Here is a 20,720-nt window from a genome sequence, read left to right on the forward strand (position 1 = left end):
GGGAGCGTTCCGGCTGGCGGGGGCTCTCAAAGCCCTTCCCCATCGGGGGACTCAAAGCCGGGCGACCCTCGCACAGGCCGGCAGTCTTCTCAAACTTGGCTGCTGTCAGGGACATCTGCGGCCGCTCGGCTGAAGGAGCTGGGGGTGGCGAGCGCAGCCCCCCCCTTTTATTCCTCTTCTCTACTTCTCTAGCGCTGAGAACTAATTAGTGCGGCCGCTGGGAGTTCTGCTGAGGCGGCGCGATCTGCCGGTGCCCGCTCGTGACCGGAGCCGTCAGCCTCAGCCCCCGGACGTTCTGATTGAAGCGCGGCGGGCTCCTGTTGGGCGTTGCGTTATGGCGTCTGCCTCCTCGTTGCCCCCCCCTTTTTCTCTCGCCTGCGAGCACCCGGGCAGCCTCCGCGTACGCTTCCCCGGCGCCGCCATCGACTCCCCGTCCGTCTGCCGCGCCGGTTGAGTATCGGCAGCTGGTTAAATGGAGGGGCTTCCTCTATTAACCGAGCCAGCGCACCCTGCTGGCTTTGGCCTCGGGCTGTAGGCATTGGCTCCACCGAGGAGCGCGGATGGGAGAGTAATGAGTTTCTTCCTTAATGGGCAGTGTGAATAATGGGAGCGCGTGCTTCGCTACGTGTTCTTCCTTGTAGCCGGGTGCATCTGATACGGGCCGGGCTTCGTCGACACGCTTTTATAAATCGCGCGGAGCGCTTCCCGTTAAGGCGGTCCTAAACGGCGGATAAATAACCGAGCCCTCCCTCCCCGCGATGAACGCGCGCTGTCCGTGGGCCGCGGTGCGATTTGTAGTTCTGTTCGATTTGACGCGACGCCACTCGGATTGCGTGTTACCAAAGCCGGACCGATCCGACTCGGTTCCTGTCAGAGAGCGGTTTGAGTTTTGCTCTCCTGCTGTTTGTTTTCGCGAGGCGAGAGCTCGGCTGTGTGTTCTGAGGGGCGAGATGGCCTCTTTGCTGGAGCGGGGCTCGGCTGTGTGTTCTGAGGGGCGAGATGGCCTCTTTGCTGGAGCGGGGCTCGGCTGTGTGTTCTGAGGGGCGAGATGGCCTCTTTGCTGGAGCGGGGCTCGGCTGTGTGTTCTGAGGGGCGAGATGGCCTCTTTGCTGGAGCGGGGCTCGGCTGTTGTTCTGAGGGCGAGATGGCCTCTTTGGTGGAGCGGGGCTCGGCTGCTTGTTCTGAGGGCGAGATGGCCTCTTTGGTGGAGCGGGGCTCGGCTGCTTGTTCTGAGGAGCGAGATGGCCTCTTTGGTGGAGCGGGGCTCGGCTGTGTGTTCTGAGGGGCGAGATGGCCTCTTTGGTGGAGCGGGGCTCGGCTGCTTGTTCTGAGGGGCGAGATGGCCTCTTTGCTGGAGCGGGGCTCGGCTGCTTGTTCTGAGGGGCGAGATGGCCTCTTTGGTGGAGCGGGGCTCGGCTGCTTGTTCTGAGGGGTGAGATGGCCTCTTTGGTGGAGCGCGGCCTTTTGTAACGTTCCTGAGTTCTTGTCTGCCCGTGTTCCCTGGGAAGCATCAGGCCAACAGAAGTGCAGAGCGATTACGGACAGTTTTTGCTCTGGCTCCATACATCTCGGCACGCTCCAGTAATCAAGCGCTTCATCGTTCTGAAGGGGACCGGTGGAGGGAAGAGCCGACCGCACGGTCACGTCTTTAACCGTTTCCTGCGCTGTGGGGGCTCGATCCAGGAAACCGGGCCATGACCCAAGAAGGTCATTCACCTGTGTGTGTGCATGTGTGTGTGTTTATGTATGTGTGTGCACGTATTACTTGTGGGTGTGTGTTTGTGCGTGTGAATGTGTGTGAGGTGTTTTTTTTCTTCTTGTTTTTGTTTTTTGGCGCCCAGCTCTCACTCTCACACCCTCCCTCACACCCGTTTCCTTGTCTTGCAGAGCTTTGGGCAGGACGGGGTTAAACCAGGCCATTGTTCTCTCTCTCCCCGTCCCGGTCCAGCTCAATGGAAGGGAAATGGTGGGAGGCGAAGCGTGTTTGTGTGTGTGTGTGTGTGTGTGCACGCGCTTGTGCACGTGTGTGTTTGAGAAGGGGGAGGGCAGAGGGGGTTTTGCAGGCGGTGTGTGTGTGTATGTGTGAATGTCCGTGTGTGCTTGTGTGTGTATGTGTGTGCAGTGCATGTTTAGGAAGGGGGGCGGGCGGGGGGTGTTTTGTAGTCTGCGTGCGTGCCGAGGGTTAGCCCAGCTTGAACACAGGAAGAACAACAGGACTCAGCAGTTGCTGCTCGACGCTGGAGTCCAGCTGTGCCTGTTCTTAATGAGCCCGCCCCTTACTCTTCATCCATTAGTTAACAATGACTTGGCGCGGCGCAGTTCCTCTGCGTGTTAAAGGCTGTGTGTGTGTGCGTGTGTGTGTGTGTGTGTGCGAAGGCTGAAGAAGCAGGGAACACGCTGAACTGTGTGCATCTGGTTTGTGTGTCTCCGTACATCTGCAGCGAGGAACATCAGAGTTCTGCGCAGGGGCAGGAGCGTACGCGCATGTGAGACTCACTCGCTCGACGCGTGGCGGCGTGTCTCTCGCAGTCTGCTGGAGTCTGGCGCTCTGCGGCCTCCCATGTGACCTTCAGCCCGTGGGACGGACCCGTCAGAGCACGATCGGCAGGTCAGGGGCTGAAGATGGCGAACGCCCCGCCCAAAATCCCCTCCCCCCACGGCGTGACAGCAGCAGGTGGAGGGAGGAGCGGAGGGGGGGTGATGGTGGGGGGAGGGGTTGTCGGCGGTTCTTGGCAGATGTTTCCCAGAAGCAGGCATTTCCGCAGCGTTTTCTGGAGCCCGCCCGAACCCCCCCAATGGCGAGCCGGGGCGTTCTCTCATGCGAGGCCCCATTGCTAGCCCACGCTGAACGCCTCTCTGCTAATCTGGCACCCGCGCGGGTTTGGGAAGGGGGACTCTGAGGCGCAGCTGGGGGACGGAGTGAAGGCCACTGGGACAGTGTGGAGAGCTCTGTATAACTGCACGGTAAAGTGGTCGGTGTTAAATCACCCTAGAGCCCATTTCGCTCTGAAAAACGAGACATTTGAGCACTTTTGGACTAGCGGAGCTGCTAGAGCTTCTCCAGATGGATGCGTGGATCCCCTGAGATTCCCGAGGCTCGGAAACTTCTGGGCCCTGCAGTTGAAGGTTGATCCAGGACAACGGTGAGAAGGGGGTGTTGTTGTTGTGACCCCGCCCCCCCTTGGCTCCCTTCAGCCCATTCTTCAGCCATATCGATCCCTGGCTCCATCTCTGCTTTAGCATTGACCCTGAGAGCAGCGCTCCCCCCCCCCCCCCCCCCATCGATACCGCATTAAAGTTTTGTTGTGCAGAGTCCCTGGCGATGCAGATCGGCAGAAGGACAGACCGGGATGCTAATTGCGGGCTGTCAGCTCAGTAATTTGCAGAGACGCTTGGAAGCCAAGGTTCCTCCTGGTCGCGCACAGCGCGCTCACACCACCCCCTCCCCCCTCCCCCACCCCGGCCGCCTGGAAACTAACGGTCTGGAGATTTGCCTTTGTTCCCTCTCAACAAGATTCATCCCTGTGCCAAAGCGCTGCGGAAAAATGGTTCTCGGACCAAGCCTGCGCAGAGCCGTCTCCCCCGCTCCCCCGCTCCCTCCTGTCTGGCGCATCACTCACGCTCCGATGTGTTTATTGGTCTTCAGAGGGTCTGGGAGCTCCGGCGGCCATTATTCACCCCTCTCTGTGGACTCTCCGTTCTCAGGCAGCGGTCCTGAACGCGCGGCTTATGCGCGTCGGAGATAATCCCGCTGCCGCGGCCTGTCGCCGACCCCGGACTGAAAGGAGGAGAGGGTGGGGCACCCTCACCTTGGTGAAGGTCACCTTGAAAATTCCGGCTTTCGAACAATGGCGGCTTTGTGCGTAAAAGACCAGCCCGGCTCTCGCTCGTTGTAGCGGAAGCTCGTTAGCACACAGGAAAATGAGGGCCTCGGAGCCAAAGGTGGGGGCAATTAGCGAGGGAAGTGGACGACGAGGTCGGGGCGGGGGGGCGTGGGGGGGGGGGGGTGATGTTCGCGTGCTCTTGTGGGCCGGCTGAGAGGAACTGCTCGCTGCCGCTGTCCCGTCCACGCGGTTCCGCCAGCCCGCGGCTGGAATTTAAGGGAGAGGCCGCGTCAGAAGCGGGCCGGTCGCCGTCGGGGGTCACATGACGCACGGAGCCGCGCGTTCCGACGGGCTCCGCGGCCAGTCGTCGGGGCTCCCGCGCAGCGCCTTCGCCTGCGTGAGTCAACATCCTGTCTCAGACGTTCATCCCGCGGTACAAACAAACGATTAAAACAAATTCCACTCGGCAGCGCTAGAAACGGGGATAATGAGCGCGGATCATTCAGCCCATCAAGCGCCATTGATTTGCTTGCGGTCTGAATTGCATCCAGCGTCGTGCGACGCCTGCTCTTAGAGCTCCCAGTGGGGTTCGCGCACCGCGAGCGGCTCTGCCAATCAATTCAGCGCAATAACGAACAAATCGTATTAACTCTTTCAGCGGGGAAAAAACGCTGCCAAGAACCAGTGTGAGGTTGATACCGTTTAAATGTGTTAATTCCTAAATTCCCTCCGCCCCCTCAATTACTGTTATTGTGTAAATATTTGCATGACAGTTCTATACAATGTGTCAGAGAGATTCTGCGTGTGGGTGTGTGTGTTTGTGTGTTCCCTCTTCCTGTGGCTGCGATTCCCTCGGCCAATCGATGGAGTGCTGGAGGTGCCGTGGTGATGTGGGGGGGGGCAAGGAGGGGGTAGGTTGTGAGGGCTGTAGAAAACTGATGCAGCTGTGGAAATGTGACGGAAATTGCAGACCAGTCTGGACTAAGCTTGGGCCAGCGTGAGATTTCGATGGTATGATAACCTTCACCAAAAACAGCACTGTAATGCTCTCTCCTAAAACCTCGTATTGTAAAATCTAAATAAAAAGTTTAAATGCCATTGAACCAAATGCATCTATTATTATTTCTATGGAGCAAATGATTAATTTCTAATTATGTACTGTTCCCCTGTTCCAGTATAAAGAACTGTGTGTACGAGCCGCTTTTAGAATTTTATGTGTAATTAGTGTGACTATGCCAGTCGCCAGTTTAATTAAAAAAGAAAAACATTTCTACCATCAGCAGAACTGTAAAAAAGAGAAAATTGAGTAGTGTGGGAACCCTGACTTTTTAAAGCCATGGTGCACCTGAGACTGGGGCCCGAACAGCCGTGGCTCTGAGACGTGAGTCTGGGGCTGGGTGCTCCAGCGGGAGAGGCGGATCGTTAATAAGGCATCCGACACCAGTCAGACACTTCGGCATAGATTTAATCTCACAAACAACACCCCTACCCCTCCCCTCCCCTCCCCTCCTGCGACCCCCCTCCCCCCGCACCCCCTGCCAACTATGCCCGCAGCCTGCAGAGCCGTCGGCCCGGCTGGCGGCTGAGGAATAACCCGCTCCCTGAGCCGTGACCGTCCGAGCCGCCATCTTCCTTTCGCGGCGCACCTCTGCCTCCCGCTCTGTAATCACACCTGGAGGTCGCGCTCCCATCTCCCCGCCGACCGCCGCCCCGGCTCTCACCGTACGGCAATTTTCCTTCAGAGCGGCCGTCATTACCGCCACGGCTCGCTCTCCAGATAAAGGTGGCCAGCTGGGGGTGTGGGGGGGCGACGTGGTGGCGGGAGGCCGGGGTGGCCCGCTTTGTGGAGGTGCTGATAAGACCAGCGCCTCCGTCTCTCTCTCTCCGGGGCAAAGCCGGCGCGGTCTTATCCGTCTCCTCGAGCCCCTCTCCCGTCTGGAGAGCCAGCGCCGGAGCGGGGAGATAAACTGGGCACGTGCAGAGCTATCGCAGAGAAAACTGCCCTGGTGAGAGACGTCTGCAAGCCAGCACGCTGCCGGGAGTTCCTTTTCAGGCAGGGAAGGGAAAGGAATCGGAGGGGGGCCTCTTATTCGCTAGTCCTTGCCCAATCGTGGGGCTCTGTGACAGTTGTTGGGTGGAGCCAGCCTCAGGACTTAGCTCGGCAGGTGCACTATTGCCATGGCAGCGATCTCGCTGGGCCCTTTCTCCTGCTAGCGCCTCGTGTTTGAGTCTGCAGAAGTGGAGCCGTGTGCTAATGCTAATAATGGTAATAATGCCGTATTTGGTGGTCATTCCGTGCCGGTGGTCCGGTAGAGGGTACAGCCACTTCCTGCCATCTCCCCGGGGCCCATCGCCGTTTCTCTCCTCAAGGGTCAGGGGTCATCCATGACAATCCTCCATTTCGTTATGGTTTGGCGTCTCTAACACTTTTCAGGCCTTTTCCCCACCCAGCCGTTTCACACGCTTTGCATGCAATCCCACTCCAGCTATCTTTCAGAAACAAACTCGCGAGGCTGAGCCAAAATGGAGGCACAGCTATGGTCTTTGCTCCTCTGGGTAGCTGTGAGACGGAGTGCCGCAGATGGTTCTTCGTCCCACTTAGTTAAGGACGGCCCATCCATCTACTCCTGCTGAGGCTGAGTGCACAGCGAGGAACAGATCGACTGTGCGCCTTTTACTACTGACAGCCTGACAGCAGGGCCTCTAATGCCCACTGGCTGTTGTAGATTGTAGATCGCTTCTGCCAAGCAGCACAGCATTTCTATTATTGGATATATTGATTTCTGATTGGAATGTCAGGCACAGATATACAGCAGACCTCTCTCCCTCTCTCTCTCTCTCTCTCCCTCTCTCTCTTTCTCGTGCTCTCTTTCTCTCTCTCCCTCTTCCTCTCTCCCTCTCGCATGCTCTCTCTCTCCCTCTCTCCCTCTCTCTCTCTCTCTCTCACACACACGCACGCTCTCTCTCATCGCTCTCTCTCTCTCTCTCTCTCTGTCTCAGTTGTTTAGGTCACGTCTCAGGCCTGCTTCACCCCATCTCTTCCCCAAGTTGAAAATAAGAGATGATTAAAGGGATGCTACCGCATTTTGTCATGTCATCTCTCTTTTTTCCCTTTCTCTGCTGAATCTGAAGGCCCATTTTGGCCTTTTCTTAATTGTGGTTGCTTCAGTGCAGGCTATCAGTGAGTGAAAATGCCAGCAGCCTAAAATAATCTAATGGGGAACAAATAAGAGATGGAGGTCAGCGGGAGACGGCGGCTTTCAGCTGGAGTAGGTAGGCTCGGCACGTCGCCACGGTGACAAATGGGGTTTGGCGTCTCATTGGGCTCCCAGGTCCCAGCGTAGCCGAATCGGAGCTCTCGTTCGCTCCCTCCCGCCCCCGCCCCTCCCACGTCTCTCTCTCTCTCTCTTCCGCAGCTTGTGCTGCTGTGACTGAGGAGGGGAAGTGATGCGTGGAGGCCCGGGTCACGTGCCCTGGATCCGTGTGCGTAACGCGTTTTCGGCGCTGTCTCTACCCGGAGAGAGAGGGCAGCCGGCGAGGGGTGCGCCGGACCCAGGACTGGAGCCCAGGTGGACCCGCGGCGGATCACGGCAGCCTGTGCTCCTCGTTCCGCCCGCGGGTCCCAGCGGTGTCCCGCCGCGTTGGGGCCGCCCCCTCCGATCTGCCGCAGGTCCACCTGGGCTCCAGTCCTGGGTCCAGCGCACCCCTCGCCGGCTGCCAGTTATCTGCGGTCCGAGATACTTCCGCCGCTTTAAACTCGTTATGTAATTGGCTCAGGGGTATATGACCTCCATGCCCCACCCCCCTTTCGGTGATTACACAGAAGCATAGTGTAGCACACTGTTGCCATTAGCTCTGTTGCCATGCTCATTTGAAAGCACTGGCAAAAATATTTCTGTTTTGTCCTGTACAAAACACTATTTTTGGTGGCGAAGTCCATAAAAAAAATCCCATATGTCACAACTAGTAGCTTCCATTGAGTTACAGCAGATTATCCCCTCAGAAAAATGTCCTGTGGTTTGGTGTAGGATTAGTTGTGTATCGGGAGTCTTCCTCTTCAGCTTCCTGTGCTTTTTAGCTGGCTATCGGCATTTATTCACTCCTGTCTCTTTATATGAAGAGACACTTTCATTAGCATGCTACAGTCTTTTCCAGTGGCGTTCTGCCTTATACATACAAGTGTGTGCGTATCTTTCACGGGGAGAAGAGGGAAGCCATTTTGGTGCGTGATAACAGCCAGCACTCCTGCATTATGGCCAGGGATGATTGGCGGGTGGATGTTGCGGAAGGAGTGCCGGGACCTCTCTGATGTGCGCACCCAGGAGCGCAGCGTGTTTGGGAGGGTGGCGTGCCATCGCCGGGCTCCGGCTGCTCGACCGTAGGCCCGCTTGGCCGCCCGCCCGCCCTCAGTCTGTTTCCGCGGATTAGGTTGAGCGAGCGAGCGAATGAGCGAGCGAGCTCTCGCTCCGTTCCAAACGCCTGGTCCGATCGATACGCCGCATAAATTCCCAGCAGACCTCGGGAGCCGCCTCAGCCTGGTTATTAAAAGGGTTTCAGAGAGCTGCTAGCCCCACTCAGTGGACCTCCCACCCAGTGCCCATATACGTTCCCCCTGCTAGCACTGACTCCGCCCCCCTGAACTGCCACTGTTAAAATAATGATAAAGACAAGTGTGCTTATAAAATACAGGCCCAGATTCAGGCAAGCATACTTGGGCTGTGTAACTGTAAATGAAATTCAGTGAAACTCTCCAGATGAATCTGGGGCATTATCTCCATAAGGGTTCCTTTCCCTGCATCTCAATACTGCGGCTGTAAGTGAAAGTTTCAAACCGGTGAAAATTAATTCTGCTGGAATGATGAGGCTCGTGCGTCCAATTAATTTTAAAATGCCTGCCTTTTTATCCTAAAAGCTCTGTTTGGGTCGCACATTTGCAAGATTAAATTTCAAGCGTGCTAAATTAAGTGAAGTGTTCTTCATAGCACAGGAAAATATCAAAAAGTGGGAAAATAGACTGTGTGAATTACACATACGGACGAATATTTTAGCTTTATTAATTATCATTTTACCACGGCTTAGGCTACCAAGGTTTCATTCCACGCTGTTTCTTAATGACAGGCCTGAATGTGCAAGTGCAGCTGTTGATCTTGAAATGCACAATATTATTCAGGTAAGAAAAATGCCAAAACACTGTATAGGCCTAGATGAATTTTTTTTCCTATTCCTATTGTTTTTTAACTTGATTTTATTATTTCAGCAGATTAATCTCTACCTGCTTAGTTTTCTGTTTTGTTCATACCAGTTAACTTGGCAGAAAGAAACTGCATGCTGAGGGGGTCCCAATGTTGCAGTATGATGTAGAAACTGACGTAAGTTCTACATTAACATTCTGGTAATTGCGACCCAGGGTAATTGACTTATTGCTCCCTTTGGTTTAACTCTGTATCGAAATGAGGCAAGACACTTGTATTAGGTGGGAAGAAAATGTTTATTATTATGAGTCACTAAAAGGTATGTGAGAAGTCGCAATGAACGCTTAAAGAGCTTTACGGTTTGTTTGATTGAGCATGAAACAAATCTGTCTGATTGAATTGCACATGGCCTTTTATTTGCTAAAAGCTTTTGATTGAATAAGGGGATAATCTTTATTTTCGTATTCCTCCCTCCCCTGCTTCTGACCTTGACTAAGACTCGCATTAAGCCATGTTGAAGTAAATTTGAAAAGCTTTGCATTTATGCATTTAAGCGCCTCTTACACTCAGAAAGGAGTTATCAGTGTGTGTGTGTGTGTGGGGGGGGGGGGGTTTGGTGGGAATTAATATAACTGGAGTGCTTGCATATTCCCAGATTCAGATCGACATCCATTCAAATAGTCATCACAGGCCCCTCGGCACCTCGCTCTGAGAAGGTGGATTATGTTAACGGTCTTGCGGTGAGGACACTATGCAGGCTCCTGTGATTGGTCCCTCTGTAGGCCTGCCCTCTGTATTGTTATTTCTGCGACCTCTGACCTGTGCCCGTGCGGGAGGCTGTGGCGATATCGCCGTGGCAATGTGCCCGGGGTCAGGAATGGGTCAGAACTCCGCTGCCAGCTCATCTGTCAGTCTGGGGGGGGGGTAAACGCGCGCCAGTCACGCGGCCAGCCCGCGCTTCCGCCACCCCCCCCCCATCGCCAACCTTTCGCTCGCCTCGTCATTAAGATGTGACGCCTGACATTTCACAGAATTACTTTGTTTACCCATTCGGAGAGCTCGCCTCCTCCCTCCCGCGCTCCCGTTCAAGGTGGAGGAGTGAGCAGTCATTCCCCCCCCCCCCCTTGACATTTTTGTTATTCGAGTTCCAGAAGACGGATATGCCATGAAAGGAGTTAATAGACTAATTTCTGATACCATTTCCCTACACCTCTCATGATTTTTTGTGATGCCAATGGTGGTCAGGTCCACCAGGTGTCATATAGGTGCGAGTAAGCCGGGCGGGAGTCTAACACCCCCCCTCCCCTAATCCACCCTCGCCCCCCAAGGAAGCAGCTTTCCTTCCACCCGAATCCCTACCCACAGGGGCGTGATTCTCCAGCACAGACCACATGCCTTCTGTTGGCTGATTTGGCTTCAATCAGTAACACTGACATCGCTGAGCAGCCTGGGGAACTTTAAGCAGCCTCTTTGCGTGAAAGAGGGGAGGAGATGGACGATGGGGAAAAAAACTCCAGCTCCGTGGAAGGTCCTCCTCTCAGCCAATGCCAAATGGCGCATTTAGTTAATGCGGAGGCAGTAAAACTTTTCCAATCACAGGATGGAGCCTTACTCTCGTAAAAAAAAAAAAAAGTTTGACCCTGGAAGACTGATGGTGGGAAGGAGCTAAGATAAGCTAATTAGCGCTCAGCACGCCTCCCTGTCCCTGGTGCTCCATGGCGGCGGCGAGGGACGGACGTGGCGGAGGATTGATGCTCGCCGCCTGTGCCAGGCCCCTGCTGATGGATGGCTCTGACACGCGCTGCGGTGCGTGGAGGGGGGGCAGAGTTTTCAGTCACGGGGGGTGGGGGATGGGCGGAGTTTGTTGGGGACCGGCGCAGTTCTGATGGTCTCTAAGCTTGCTGGCGTTGATCCCGACTCTGAGGAGAGTGTCTACTACTCAATGTCATTGTTTTTTATGTGAGTGTGAGTGTGAGTGTGAGTGTGAGTGTGAGTGTGAGTGTGAGTGTGAGTGTGAGTGTGAGTGTGTGTGTGTCAGGGGACAGGCGATTCTAGATATCTGCCCATCTGTTTGGCCCATACCTGGCTAATTTTATGGGATCTGCTTTTGAAGCATTAATTCCTGAAGTAATTCCTGAGAGCACCACCCCTGTGGGGTGGGCAGATTTTGCTCCAGCCTTGTATGGGATAAGCACATCATGGCCACTTGGTATGAATGGGGGCAGACTTTATCAGCCTGTAGTCTAACTCTCAGGTAAGCACTTAAGGCTTGTTTGTACACAGCGAAGGTGTCTCCTAGTCCAAACTACAAATTGGTCTCTGCTCTTCAAAGCAGAGTTGCTGGGAGCGGAGTGTAATTTTGTCACAGTCGTTCTAACAGTGTCTCTCGCCTGAGACCAGCAAACCGGGAGACTGGTCTTCAGGTCTTAAACTTGTGTTTTCATGGGTCTCTGGTGGTGTATTTAGGAGAGCTGGCATGAGTCTGTACGTGGAAACTGTGTTTCTCTACACGGCATAAAACGGTGAGTCATATCAAGGGAAGCCTGTGGAGATGAAGCAAAGGCATTACTGTGTAATAAATGAAAGGTACTGCGCGGCGGTAGCGCTTTACTCTGCCGTATGTTACGCCCTGTGAGGCGGGGTCTCTCAGTGGGCTGGAGCGTAGCGCTCCCGGTGTCTGCTCCGGCCCCCGTGCTCAGGTGAGGGCAGCCAGGGGTCAGTCTCTGTGCCAGGCCTGTGCTCCGCTCGCATTTCACAACGTTCGACCCCAAGAGCGAGCTCGCATACCACAGACCCCTCCGACAAAAACATTCCCTGACGCTGTTTACAGGCTTTAACGACTGTAGATGATCTTTTAGCGCTTTGGAGTTGGAGACGGAAATTGCAGCTCTTTTGCGGGCGAAAAAAACGTGCACGTTTGGATTCCTTCGACATGGGTTGAATTTCAGCATGCCTGGCTCGGAGGTGGATGATTTGCTACAGGAGAAACAATGATAAGAAGAAAGCAGGTTCTACAAAGATTGTGTTACCCCACCCGAGTGTATCCTTGGAGATTAAGTGTTCCGTGCTGTTGTTCCACAAGTTTTGCAGTAGCATTTGCATCGTCCTCATCGCAAGTACAGCATTGCATATCTTTTCTTTACAAATTGGGCTGGGGTTTAATCTCTTTAAATATATTAGGCTACATGCTACTTCCAAGATGAAAAACTTTAATTATTGAAAAAATGAACCATAGAAGTAGTGTCAGCTACACGTTTAACAGATTTTTGTTAGCCTTAACATTCCTGAGCTCAGCTTCCTGTTGCACAACATCCAAATGTATTGAGCATACTAGCAGATGCTAGCGATCGTGTTTCATTTTCCTGCAGCCAGACCGTTTTGCACTGAGCTGTCGTAACCGTGACGATTGGTGTCAAAGTCAGCCCCTTCCTGGGTCCTCATCTCATCTGCCTCTCACCATGTGCACATGCTTCTGGGAAATGACCTCAATACTCCCCCCCCCCCCGCCATTCCTGCTGCATTAATTCAATGAGGACATTAACATTATGCCTCCCATTAAAATTCAGCCTTTCGAAATTCCCTTCCTTCCAATACGTTCTGCATTTTATTCCCCTCCCGTTCCTGCCGGGTCCTCCGACTTCTCAAATGAGCAAATTAGCATCCAGTGAGTGATTATTGTTACTCATTTCATGGCTGCAGGATTCCTCCAGTTTGGTTGTTGTGTGTGTGTGTGTGTGTGTGTGTGAGACATGGTCACTTCTCTGCTGGCTCTAGAACAAATTGGGGGTTTTTCCAGGAGGAGTCCCCCCCCCCCCATTATGTCCAGTCCACCCAAAGCTGGATGAAGGTCATCTTGCCCCAGTTACTCCAGGCCAATGAGTAGCCTAAATGTAATAGTCCTTAATCCCAAACAGCGATGCAGAGTGTGCTTCCATTGTGCTGTTCTTTACCCTTGGAGATGGCCATTATGTCTGAAAGGCTTTGCGCGGGACTGTCTGGTTTCTCAGTAGGTCTGGGACTCATTCGGAGGCTCCGCAAAGCGATTAGCGCCTCTCCTGCTGCCGGCGGAGCCATTGTTACGGGACGCGGGCGCGTACGAAAAGCGAGAGGTTCTGTCATTTACGCGGGCCTTTGGGAAGCGCGCCTCAGGAGGAGGTGTCGCCTGCAGAAACACGTCTGATTAGAGCAGCCGGGGGCTGAGAAGAAGTCTCACATTCTGAGCGCCGGTTCTTCAGAGCGCGCCGTCGCGGTGATGGACAGCGCCGGCCGGGGGCGGGATTAGACTCCTGCGTCGGCCCGGAAACGAGGCGCAGCCCGGATCCGTTAGACAGTGCTCGTCAGAACAGACCAGGTATCTGGGCTCTAGAATGTTCCTCGCCTACTTTGCATGTGATTGGTTAAGCAGCGGAGGTGGGGGGGGGGGGGGCGGTTGCTGAGGCCTTGACGTGAGAGAGAGAAGAATGGTAAGGGTAAAGCAAAATACAGCAAAGCAGAAACCATGAAATGGAAAGTGCCGGAATCTCAGGATACCCTCCTTTATCCATAATACCTTCATCCATCCTCGGCAGAAATTCAGTGTTTGTGATTTGTCATTCCATATGTGCCTAGAGGCCCATTTTTTATGGCGCAAACCCTCATTTATTATTTTTAACACTGAGCGCTATCACAGGAGACAACATGCAAATCAGCCTTATTTTTTAATAAATGCAGTTGTAAGTAATGCATCTTTAGCTCCTGGGCTCGACACTGCAGGTGCTGCAGAAATCTTGAAAAGGTTCCAGAGTGGCAGTTCAGTAATTCAGGTGCGGAATGTTAACGAGGATTCCGTACCACTGTTTGGTTGGTAGCTAGAGGTGAATAGAATGTGATGGGAGTTTACTAGGTAAACAGATAAAGCTGATTGAATGTGACGAGGTGGGGCAAGGAACTGGACTGCCTTTTTGAAAACTTTTATTGCGCATAATTGTCAGCTTGGCCAGGTGCCCTTATCTCAGCTGACTCATGTGGTTCACTTTTAAAATGTTCACCTTCCATAAGGACGGATGTTGGCAGGTTCCAGCAGTCTGTCTCTTTGGGAACAAAAGGTGCCCACCAAGAGTTCTGAGCAGCTGGCCTTTTCTTCACCCATTCTGAAATCATGACCTCCACTTCACACTGGTGGTCTAAAACTGGTTTCTCTGTTGACTGTATAGGAGGCGCTGAATTTGTTTACTGAATGTGTCTCCGTACCTGTGGGGGTCGCACCCTGCTGTGTTGATTCTGCTGACATCACTGAGAATAGTGCTCCCTCCTTCTCTGGATTCAGTGAGGGCAAGTGTCTCTCTCCCTTGGTGTGGTCAGGGAGTTGATGAATATGAACATGCCTGTAACAGTATAAGACGGGGCTAAACTGCAACAACTGACCAAAACTTAAATTCCCTTTAATTTCCCTTCAGTTATGACAGTGTCTCTGTCACATGACTTTCCCTCCCGCTATTAGCGACTTGTGGGATAATGCTAATCCGTTAGCGTTGCCTGGGGTACGGCTTCTTAACATGATGCATGTTGAAAGCCTTGGGATGCCACTGTGCAGCCAGACTCCTGCAGCATCGGTAAATTGTGACAACAAAAAGACAAGTGTCCCACTACTTGTTGGAAGCCCACGACCTTGCATAACTTTTCCCTTAAAATGGGTATTTAGCATGCGGCGTGGGTGACATTTGGCTGCTGGCATTTTGACTATAAATGCTGCCTTCTTTCTGACGAGAGATGCAGACTGCTTTGTTCCTCACTTTAATTGGATTTCAATACCAGCGAGCTCATTCTACAAGCTGATTTTTCCCACAATGCCTGGCAGAGCCTCAAAGCCCGTAGAAAGGGACGGGAAGGATTTTCCTGGAGAATTCCCGCAGCCAAATCCTCTCAGTCAGCTCTGAGGGTGGGATTCTCTCATGGAAAACGCTTGTGATGATTTTACCCTTTATCTTTGCTATGTAATTTGTTTAAAAAAACAAAAAACAATTTTAGTCTATTCTAAAATCCCAGTTTAGCCTGTGAACAGGTGTCTTTCTCTGACTCCCTGTCTCTCTATCCCTCTGGCAGTTTTAGGGCTCTCTGTTCTCCTCCCAGTCAGTGTTTGTGTACCTAGTGCATCACCGACACTAATGGCTTCCATGACTAAAATCCCTGAATTTCGCAATTTGGAGAGAAACAACGAAACCACTGTGCAGTGAAAGGGCTCCATGACTTCTCTTTGTTCGCCCAGCGCTTTTGAAGCCCCCAGCGACTGGTAGCAGTGGTGTATGGTTCCTCACTCTTTCAGCTAGGGCAGAAAGAGAGAGACCACGATCTGCGCACACGTTTGTGTGCGTGTGTGTGTGTGCATGTGTGTGTGTATGTGTGTCTGTGAATGTGTGTGTGTGTGAATGTGTGTGTGTGTGCGTGTGTGTGTGTCTGTGAATGTGTGTGTGTGCGTGTGTGTGTGTATGTGTGTCTGTGAATGTGTGCGTGTGCGTGTGCGTGTGTGTGTGTGTGTGTGCGTGTGTGTGAGCAAGTGTGCGTGTGCGTGTGTGTGAGTGTGCTGTGTGTGTGTGTGTGTGTGTGCGTGTGTGCGAGCAAGTGTGCGTGTGCGTGCGTGTGTGTGTGTGTGTGCCTGTGCGTGTGTGTGTGTGAGTGTGCGTGTGCGTATGTGTGTGTGCATGTGTGTGTGAGTGTGTGTGTGCGTGCGTGTGAGTGTGCGAGTGTGTGTGTGTGTGTGTTTATGTGTGTGTATATGAGTGTGTGTGTGAGTGTGTGTGCGTGTGTGTATGTGTGTGTGTGAATGTGTGTGTGTGCGTGTGTGTGTGAGGAAGCGTGTGTATGTGTGTGAGTGCGTGTGCGGGTGCGTGTGCGTGAGCGTGCACATGCGCGTGAGCATGAGCGTGTGAGTGTGAGTGTGAGTGTGAGCGTGAGCGTGAGCGTGTGCGTGTGCGAGTGTGTGTGTGTGTGTGTGTGAGTGTGTGTGTGTGTGTGTGTGTGTGTGTGTGAGTGAGTGTGTGTGTGTGTGCGTCTGTGTGTGTAGGCCAGGGCTCCAGAGATAAGCGGTCTCATCCCAGCTCCCCTCCTGGTCTTCCCCGAGCTCCCTCTCACTTGAGCGAGCAGCAGTTATGCCACGCGCAGGGAGCAGGAGGAGTTTCTGCCGCTCGCCAGACCCTCTGACCTTGAGCAAATCGCTCTGCTCCTTCGGCCATTTTCTGCCTGCTTCGGTAGCTTTCGTCTCTTCTCTTTTTTTATTGTTCTTTTAATTTTCTGCCCTCCGTGTCCCTGATCTCATTTTTGTTCTCACATGGCAATCGGGACACTTGTTGGTTGATTCTCAAACACAATCTTCTGGGTTGATGAAAGGGTTTGGAGCGGTAATCAGCACGGGGGTGTGCGGCCAGCGAGAGGTGCGAGGCAATCTCACCTGTAATGGAATGTCGCTGAACAGCCTTCATAAATATTCAGCGCGCCGAATGAACCGGCGCTAACGGCTGGCGGCTAACAAAACGCAGCGTCTGCGACCGGAACGGGACGGACCTCCCCCCCCCCCGCCGCGTGCCCAGCGCCCGAGGGATCGGGTCCGAGGCCGCTTTATTAGTCTCGTCGCTGCTTTTATTTGAGCGGCGACCATCTGGAGCGGGATTCAAGTCTGCGAGCAGGCCTTTGCGGCAAAATAAACACACCGCCGGCACCGAATAATGAGCCTCGCAGGGCAGCCGGGGGCGGCGTGCGCTCCGGCAGCTACCATAACCTGCACTTTCCTCATCTCCTGGAGTATCAACACAGCCGCAATTAACATCGCGGAGAGCGGCGGCATGGCCAAGCAAAACACAGCGCCCTTGTTCTAAATCCATTTTTCTCACTGAAGTATTAACTTAAAGGCTCAAATGAAGTGGGCACAAACATCTGAATGTCTTTTGTGTAGAATAAGCATTTGTTATGCCTTAGTTGCCGTTGCAGAAATGCTTCCAGAAGCAGTCTTTACAGTAGTATTAGTAGCAGCAGTTGCAGTAGCTGGCAGCAGTGCTAGTAGTGGCAATAGTAACATGAGCCACTCAGTATTAGCATTAAAAAGCCAACGTGCAATCTCATCAGAAAGGGCTTTTCCACCGAGCAGTGTTTGAGTGATGGAAATTACTGAGCAGAACATCGGAGATCCTGTCAGGCGGACTGCCTCCTGAGTGCAAACGGCAAGCCGTGTCATTACAGGAAATGACACGTTTATCGCAGTGGGCAAAGCAAAGGGAGCGGGGGGGACGCGTGTGTGCCGTCGGCCGTGGCGTCATCGCACTCTCGCTCCGGTGACCTCGCGCAGGCATTAATCCCCCCCCATCCCGCCTGCGCGCGCCCTCCGCTGGGGGTTAGCTTCAGAAGGTTAATTAACCTGCGAGGTCGGCAGCGAAATCGCCCGCGAGGAGCGCACGCGCTGCGCATCTCGAGCGAAGCTCCAGGCCTCCGGTCACGCGCTGCCAGGCCTCCATTTTGCGCTGTTGTCCTGGCATTTCGGCGGGAAAGATAGCAGTTTCCTCAGGCCCGGTGTGCCTGCTGAACTCAGCAGTCGAGCGAAGCGCTCCCTTCCCAGACCCCGGGGTCCGGAGGTTCTCCCCCTCGTCTGCTGATGTGTGCGCAGTCTCAAGGTCGATCTGTTTCTCATTTGGTATCTGGAGGCTTTACGGGCGAGCGACTCACAAGCGGATGAAGCTGAGCGCACGTCTGAGTCAGCTATTTGCGTTCAGAAAAACCCCCTCATTTCTTCCCTGATATGTTTGGTGTTGGAACGCACTTGTTTAAATGGCTATACGAGACAGACACGTTGGCAATGCATTACTGAATATTTCACTCTCAGCGGTTATACGTTTAAAATTGCGATTGCCAAAATGTTGTTTGGTTAGGGATTAAAAGTTAAGCCTTAATTAGCTCTTTCGGAAGCGCCGGCGTTTCATTAATTGCGGATTTTTTTTCTTCTAGTGGGATGCGGGTTCGGTTCCGCCGTTCGAGGACACAGCTGTGGCACTCAGGTCAGGATTTAAACCAATTACCCTCTGTCCTCTAGTGCGGCGCCTCAGTCCGGCCCTCCCTGCTTATCAAGCACGCTTCTGATGCAGGCGTGGTGTAAGAGCCTCTCGCACAAGATTTGTGACTTGGCACAAAGTGGCCGCCTGCATCGCCGTCGCCCCACACGGCTCCGGAACAAAGGCCACCACGACCCGCATTGTCTGCGAACAGCGGGTCCGCTTGTCCACAAACCCAAGTGTTATCTGGGCTTGGCAGGAGAAACAAGCAAATCACATCGGTCCCCTCCTCCTCAACCCCGCCCCCCACTTCCCCCCAGGCACTACCTCAAGCCCGAGGAATGCGCCGCAGCCGGGATGTGATTATTCACTAAGGGCTCTGCGCGTAATGAATGCGGTGTCATAAGGGGCTGGGGCTGGGGCACATTCAGTTTTCTGGGAAGGACAGCGGGGCTGGAGTGCCACAGACTTCGATGTTCCGATAGGCTCAGTGGCGGTAAGAAGGCTGTGTTCTAAAGGAAAAACGTATGAAGTTTGTAGGAATGTACTCGGGGAAAGGGGGTGTGAAGGTTGTGGGGGTTTTGGGGATGGGGGGGTGGGGTTTGATGTTCCTGTAAATCATTGTGGTGAAGCTTTTCTACAGAGCCTCAGGCAGATTATATGGAAGGAATAAAACGGGGTTTCCGTGACACCGTGCCTCGACAATCTTAAATTCCTTCCAAGGTACACCATGGTATTACTTCTGAATAAGCACATTTTTCTGAGAAATAGGCCAAGAGGGATGAGGATATTATTTTTCTTAAATATTTAGCTTGATGGCCTACCGCAGTGGGATGAGCTACAGTATCTGCTGCCACAGGATTTAAGAGGACAGGCCAACATGTAAACTGTACTTACATCCAATCTCTGTCTGTGCCACCCACCGCTTCGTTACTGAACCTCCTGGGAGGTCACAGTGAGACACAGGACCGTTCCCAGCAGACCCACTGACACGTGACTTTCCCAAGGACTCTGTCCCTCAGCCTCGGAGGGCGAAAACATCAGAGGCATCCCAGAATGCATTACCCGCTACCCTAACAAGAGTGCTTTGGAGGCTGGAGGGCGTTTTTTTTCTGCTTTGTGGTGTTTGGTTCTTCCTTTGGCTCCAGAGACGGACTGTTTTATTTCGTGTTTCAGAGTGCGGAGTGCAGGATAGGAGAGTGTATCGACAGAGCCGGTCATTACCGCTAATGGCAGCAGTCAGAACGACTCCAGATGCCGTTCTCTTACAGTTCCTGGCCATTGTGCCGAGCCAAGTTATCGCTCTGCGCAACTTTTCAGTTTTTCTCAGCCTCCCCAGAATTTTTTTTTTACGGGCCCATTTCTCTCCATCTGCCCGGCTCCGTGTAAGGGATGCTTCTCGTACAGTTTTACTCCGGCCTCTCCAGGGTAACCTGCTTTCATTTTTAACTTGGGGAAAAACCCTCAAAAGTTTTTACCGCTGTGGTACTTCCATTTCCCAGCCTCTGGCTTTTGATGGCCTTCTCCCCCGCCATCCCGCGCGCTGAATGAGATTCATCCGGGGAGGCGGGAGAGGTGGATAATTGCCGTTCTGTGAGGCTTTGTTGCTTTCCTCGCATTGTTTTTTCTCCAGGCTCGCGAGCAGTAAAATATAGCAATTGTGCTTCTCTTTGTTTTGTGTTTTTGTTTTGTTTTTTTTGTTTTTTTTGTTTGTTGGAACGGGGGTGCCTGATTGATGACCGGTTGGCCCGGGACACCCCTGTTGCAGCTCATCCGAAGCTTGGGTAACGATCTCCTCGGCCTGCCTTCCATTCGGAGGGAAGGGCGGATATCTGTGCGGGCCAATGAGCGGGGAGAGACGCAGCGGTGCGGGGAGAGAGAGAGAAAAGGGGGAGAGCCAGAGAGAGGGGGAGAGAGAGAGAGCGAGCGAAAGAGAGAGAGCCAGAGAGAGAGGGGGGAGAGAGAGGGAAAGAGAGAGAGAGAGAGAGCCAGAGAGAGGGGGGAGAGAGAGGGAAAGAGAGAGAGAGAGAGAGCCAGAGAGAGGGGGGAGAGAGAGGGAAAGAGAGAGAGAGCCAGAGAGAGGGGGGAGCGAGAGGGAAAGAGAGAGAGAGAGAGAGAGAGAGAGCCAGAGAGCGAGCAGCGCAGGCCGGTGCCAGAATGCGGCAGAGCTGCTGAGGAGAGCAGTCCCTGGATAAGCGATAGCGGATCAGATAGCAGCGCTGGCACGCCCGCGTTTGACTCTGAAGGCGCCCCCCCCCCCCGCGTAATGGCGACTGCCTGCGCTGAGGCAGGATATTAATGCGCCGCCGCGTCGCAGACAGGAAGGGCGGCCGTCGGCCCGTAATGAAATGCCTTTGAATCGGCTGAATGGATGGGACCGGGGGGCCCGGGGATCGAGCTCGGCCTCCCCCGCCCTCACCCCATCCGTCACCCGCTCGCGCACGGCCGAATCGCAGTGCCTTGGAGACCTCCATGAAAGACCAGAATCTGCCGCTTCCGGAGCCCACCTTCCACATCTTCCCTCCTTCCTGCAGCGGGGGGAACGGGAAAGCCAGGGCCCAGACTGACAGAGAAAAACAGTGTAATGGTGTGTGTAATTTCAGCACTTCTGTAATTAAATAGCATCTTGACACTAATTAGTCCTTCGCTGTTGATAATGCAGCTGCCCCAAATCCCTGGAATGTCTCCTATTT

The 20,720-nt window shown here is 53.5% G+C and overlaps 1 protein-coding gene across 2 annotated transcripts in view; it reads left to right on the forward strand.

Moving 5' to 3' along the window:
- magi3a (membrane associated guanylate kinase, WW and PDZ domain containing 3a) overlaps positions 1-20,720 on the forward strand; it is a 121,807-nt gene that overhangs the window by 22,124 nt on the left and 78,963 nt on the right. The window contains exon 1 of one of the 2 annotated variants that reach the window (XM_064298816.1): positions 20,437-20,614. The exons of the other annotated variant lie outside the window; for it this stretch is intronic. Coding sequence (XP_064154886.1) covers positions 20,500-20,614 — 115 coding nt within the window. The 5' untranslated portion in view covers positions 20,437-20,499. Of the gene's footprint in view, positions 1-20,436; positions 20,615-20,720 lie in introns of those variants that run through there. 2 annotated transcript variants of the gene reach the window in all.

The sequence above is a fragment of the Anguilla rostrata genome, chromosome 11 (assembly GCF_018555375.3).
Source record: "Anguilla rostrata isolate EN2019 chromosome 11, ASM1855537v3, whole genome shotgun sequence".
NCBI lineage: Eukaryota > Metazoa > Chordata > Actinopteri > Anguilliformes > Anguillidae > Anguilla > Anguilla rostrata.